The sequence below is a fragment of the Alligator sinensis genome, unplaced genomic scaffold (assembly GCF_000455745.1).
Source record: "Alligator sinensis unplaced genomic scaffold, ASM45574v1 scaffold790_1, whole genome shotgun sequence".
Lineage (NCBI taxonomy): Eukaryota > Metazoa > Chordata > Crocodylia > Alligatoridae > Alligator > Alligator sinensis.
In genome coordinates this window covers 301,427-306,952 of record NW_005842723.1, presented here as the reverse complement: position 1 = coordinate 306,952, position 5,526 = coordinate 301,427, and the positions used below count along the sequence as shown (strand labels likewise).

At 38.1% G+C, this 5,526-nt stretch overlaps 1 protein-coding gene across 8 annotated transcripts in view; it reads right to left on the bottom strand.

Moving 5' to 3' along the window:
* The window catches only part of ANKRD26 (ankyrin repeat domain 26), a 126,220-nt gene that overhangs the window by 112,670 nt on the left and 8,024 nt on the right, over positions 1 to 5,526 (bottom strand). For all 8 annotated transcript variants that reach the window (XR_003096377.1, XR_003096378.1, XM_025216290.1 and 5 more), the window contains 3 exons: positions 5,047 to 5,161; positions 4,632 to 4,805; positions 2,068 to 2,174 (listed from right to left, as the gene is read on the bottom strand). Coding sequence is in view for 6 of the 8 variants with exons in the window: in XM_025216290.1 (XP_025072075.1) it covers positions 2,068 to 2,174; positions 4,632 to 4,805; positions 5,047 to 5,161 (396 nt within the window). In the remaining 2 variants the exon portion in view is untranslated. The remainder of the gene's footprint in view (positions 1 to 2,067; positions 2,175 to 4,631; positions 4,806 to 5,046; positions 5,162 to 5,526) is intronic.

The window sequence follows — 5,526 nt, the reverse complement described above, 5'->3', positions numbered from 1 at the left end:
TATGACTAACCAATGGAATTTTACCTTACTCTAATGCACGTGACTTACTGTTGTCAATAGTAGGGCCCCTACCACTGTGATACTATGAGTGGGAATTCTTTCCTAAAATTCCTTATGCAGGAAACAGAACTACTGCAGAAAGATGAAGACACCAAATATACAGAGAATAGCTCAGCTTCTAGAAGTCAGTGTGAAGTGAGTACATTTATTTGGCTAATTAATTAATAACTTGAACTGTATCACCTCTTTCCCCTAATTAGAGTTACAAGAATACTAAGGGAATTGGCTTTATTCATTTTCAATTATGCAATTAAACAGAACTAACAAGTGAAATGTCACCACAATTTAATCTAAGAGGGGAAAAAAAAATCTTTTTTCACTCAAGCTGAACATGGCTTTAAGCAAACAACTTCCTACAAAGGAATCAGGAAGCTCTTTCTCAATCACAAAATCTGCACTACTGAGGACATATACAGCAAATCACAGACTGTTTCTACACCCATGTACAAATAAGATCATAGCCATACAAGAGAAATTAAATTTATCAGAGAAGCTTGACTGTAACTAGTACTTGAAGTGAGAGACAGTCAGCCATAGACCTGATGTCAAGGAAACCCTCCAGCAGTCAAATGTATCTGGTTTTACACTGTACAAATTAAATCTCTTTTAGGCAGATGATCACTAGTGAACTGGTGAAAATAAAATTTCATTAGGGAACTGAAACATGTCTATTAAAGAAAAGCATAGTAAACTTTAAGGTACAGATGTTGTTGCAAGAATAAAGTCCTGCTTTCCTATACATTACAGGGTGTGTCTACATGTGTTCTTTAATGAGCATTAGCCTATTTTAATAAGCATTAAAATGTCATGTAAAAAAGGGCTTTTTACTTACCATGCATTAAAATAAGCTAATGTGTATTAAGTGTCACTTAAAAAGAGTTCGCCTTAGTTGGAGCAGCCAACTACAGCATAACTAATGCAGCATTAGTGCATTAAGCCAGGCTAATGCACATTTATCTAGTACCTCATAGTGGAAGGTGACTGTACGCAAGTGCAGAGGCTAATCCGATGTGCTGTAATTACAGCGTGTCAGAGCCGACTCGATTAATCGAGTCTGCTGGAGTGTGGTAATTACCACACTCCGGCAACCTCTAACGTCTCGTGTATCAGTGTCCCCGTGCTTCAAAATGGCAATGGGGGTGCTTAAACTAAAGCTCGTCAAACAAGCATTAGTTCAAATGTCCCTGCTGCCATTTTGAAGCACAGAGGTGCTGATACACAAGACACTGCGGTGCTTTAATTGGAGTGGGTCTTGGAGCCTCTCTAATTTAAGTGCCGCCTCCCCCACCGCTGGAGCAGATTTAAAAGTGCCCGGAGGTACTAGATATAATGTACATTAAGTAAAGTGCATTAATGCTTATGTAGATGCACCCACTAGGCACTTTTACACATGATCCAAGGATGGGGGGGAGCAGCCTCCCCACTTGTGTACAGGCACCTACTGTGTAGTAAAATACATTCAAACCATCATAACTGAGATGGGCTTCTACTTACTGGAGACCAGGAAAGTGTCTAAGGGTGTCACTTAATACTATAAAGTGGAATGTACTATAATCTGAACTCACTATTCAGATGAACACACTCTCATTATAATAAGCCTAGGTTAGGAAATGGAAAACTGAGCTTTTTAGAAATGCATTTGTAGTGATTAGACTCAAATTCAGATTCTAACACAACAATTAGGGACTCATTCCTCACTTTGGGCCATGCTAGCAATGAAATCTTGTACAGCTAAGTCAGAATAGCTCAGAGGCAATTCCTTTAATACTATAGGGTCTCTTACATGATAACATCTCTTCTGGAATGATAAAGTAGCCAGAATCAAATGAAAGCATGTGGGAACATGTCAGTCCTACACTACAATGATTCTTGGTGAGGGTTGGAAGTTTTAAGCCACCTTTTCAGAGCTGTACTTTAGGAAGATCAGCTGCAGGAAAGGATCTGGAATTGTATTATTTATATTTAAGTAGCATCCATAGTTCTGGGTAAGAGTGCAACATACTTTACCTCTTAGACTTATCTACAGCATGTACATCTGCTCCTTTTTGAAGAAGAAACTCTACCATCCCTTGATGATTTTCAGTTATAGCCAAGGTAAGAGGTGTGTACCCATCCTATGAAAATAAATCAATGAGTTTTGATAGATTGATATATAACACACATATATACACTCACCTATTTTTAAAAAATTGCTTAATATACATATTTGAAGAGGTTGATTTTTTTAAAAGGGAATGCTGAATGAAATGGCCAGTACCAGGCACTGTCAGTAATATGGAAAGAGACCACGTTTGTTTGCACAGTGACCAGTACTTATATTGACTACTCCTGCCAGGAGGGAGCTTGCTCTGGGTGAGTAGAGACAATAATCAGAGGCTGTGAGCCTGCAAAGGACTGACTGAACTAGTTAAACCCAAAGCCACTACAGTCCCCCTTATATGTCAGGCAATTTTCACCTTGTCCCATGAACCCACTATATGCAACTTAAACTGTAACAGATATAGCACAGGCCACAGTAGCACAAACTTCCCCATACTGATGTAAAATGTTTTATTTTGACCCGGAGAAACTATCTGTAGGGTTAAAAATGATAAATGGGATCTGCTTCTAAAACCATCTTAATCTATGTCATTTATGGTGAGACTGACAACAAAACAAAGGTGGTAGGTAGTACTATTTTTCACTTAAAATTAGACAGCTGTCAATGGCAGACAAGGTTCTCGGGGTAAATGTGATATCTTTTATTAGACCAACCAAACAGTTGAAAAAATTGTTCTTTGCAAGCTTTTGAGCACAAATACCCTTCTTCAGGCACAGGGAAGAGTCTGCTAGTGTTATGTCTTCACCAGCAGACTTTCCCAATGCCTGAAGAAGGGTGTTTATGCCCAAAAGCTTGCAAAGAACAATTTTTAAAACTACTTAGTTGATCTAATAAAAAAATATCACATTTACCCAAAGAACCTTGTCTGCCTATGTCCTTAGACCAACATGGCTACAACCAACCATACAGCTGTCAATGCATAGTTGTAACATGAGAGTCAATCACTAAACTCTTATTCAAATTAGAGTGAAAAGAGAAGGAATATGTCATTTTTCACATCTCTGGATTCTCAGAATTCTCCTACAACACACAAGATTCAAAACCTCAATTCCAATGCTACCCTAGGTTAGGCTGAGATCAGAAACCAGCAAGACTCAACTCTCATATACTTTGCTTCTCTACACATCCATATCCTTTCACCTGCTCCAATCACCTAGCATTAATTTTGATCAACATCTACACAGTATTACTAGGTTGCAAATTACTCATGCTCACACAGTTTACTTCATTTTTTATTCTCAAATTCAGTTCACAGGTCATGGCCTCTCAACCAAATACAATTACATCTTTCTCAAAAAGGAGGTTACACAATTCTCCCCACTATCTCCACTCCTGTAGATGAGAGGCTTACTCTCCATAGCCATAAGCCTTGGTTTTACTAGGGTGTCTGCCCCACAGTGGGTGGGAAGCTACTAGGGTTCTTGAAAAGGTCTCCAAAGACTTTCAACTACAGTTCAAAGGTAGAGACTAGGGAGGAGTGGGGGGGGAAGTTCATTGATTAATTTTGTATCATTTACTCTGATTTCTTTGCCAATCAGAATTGCCAAATGGTTGCTGATGACAATCTATCACAGAGGCAGGCAACCCCTGGAACAGGTGCCAGAGCATGACACGTGAAGGCATTTTGCTTGGCATGTGCGCCTTGGGGAAGATGGCAGGTTAGGGGCCAAATATGTGCTAAGACAAGGATTGGCCAACTTGTGGCTTCCCTGTCATTCACCCCTGACGCACCAACATCTTACAAATTGAAGTTGTGGGGTTTTTTGGCACTCTTCCCAAAAATGTTGCCGACTCCTGGTTTATCATTTATTTTAATCGATTCAACTCCTAATTCCATAACCCTGTTTACAAAGTCTGGAACTGCTGATATCATCCAGGATCCTGAAGCTTCAAGCATCTGAATACTGGAAAAGCATGGCAGGCAAATTTCTGGGGCTATGCACAAATACAGCTCTATGAAAAAAACTGCAGAGGGTTCCGTTATTAGGCCAGGGCAACACTACAAATTCCTCATGGAGCTGTTATGTTACCCCAGTATACCTGTAGTAGGAAAACCTTCCTACATGTAAATCTGGCCTCAGTTCTTTTTCCTCCTTCTTCGTATTGCTGGCAACAGTACTGCTGCCAAGTGTCACCCTTAAAAAACATGCTGGCAACGTCTTAAAGGCCAATACACTTGTGAAATGCTATGTAGGTTTCATGATAAAACCAGAGGGTCTCTCAGTTGGACCATACCCGTTTGTCACAAGTGCTGCTTCACTAATATAATCTTTTTTTAAAAGTAAACTTATAGCTGTGATAATGCAACCATCAAGTTTCTTAGCTTTAGGAATTTTAAAAGAGAATCTCCTTTGAAAATCTAAAAAACCCAAAAATGAGAACAATGTTTTTGTATGAGGATGCACCCCTTCCAAAACTGAACTTAAAATATATAATGTTTGAAATTCTGTTTTTCTGAAAGTAAAGTTACCTTATTTTGTGCATCAATATCAGCATCATGCTCAAGTAACTCTATTGCTAGAGATATATTAGGAATACAGGCAGCAAAGTGAAGGGCCGTGTTGCAGTTAGCATCATAAAGATTAGGGTCTGCGCCACGTTCTAGCAGCAGAGTTGCACATTTTTCTTGTTGGCATTGTACTGCCTGGAAATATAACACAAAAAGAGGTAATACATTCTAGAAGTTAAATTTTACCTTAAATAGAATTACTACAAGTAACATAAAATTTGAAAATAAGGAAGATGATTTTAAACATATTAAGTATCATATTTTACACAAAGGCTAACACCAACTTATGTTCCTATATTAAATAATATATATCTTGTAACTAACTAGAAATTAATACTGATACATCTGGCACAATCATAACAAGTATTCTACATACCTTCATTAATGGTGACCTGCTATCGTTGTCACAGAGATTTAGCTTGCACTTGTTCTCAATTAAATAGGAAACAATATCTAGATGTCCATTTGCACATGCCAGATGCAAAGGAGTCCTACAAAATAAAAAATGCATCAAATTAAACAGAAAAGAAAGCATAGTGTTTATAAGACTACAGTAAATTTAAGATTTGGCTCAAATTATAGATTTTTGTAAATCAACCTTAAAGGAAAAAGGTTATGACCTATGGAAATACTTCCATACTTCAAAGCATTACAAGCTAAATATATAAAACTGAGAGAAGCAATAAAACACACACAAAGCAACGCCCCCCACAATATCCCTGAACAAATATATTTATATACTAATCCTGCAAATGAATGGGGGTCTACCCAGGTAGCAGTTGTAAGGTTGGGGTCTTAGTGTATAAAGAACAGATTGTATATTTTCCTTGCCATTCAAATGCCAAAGCTGGGAAAG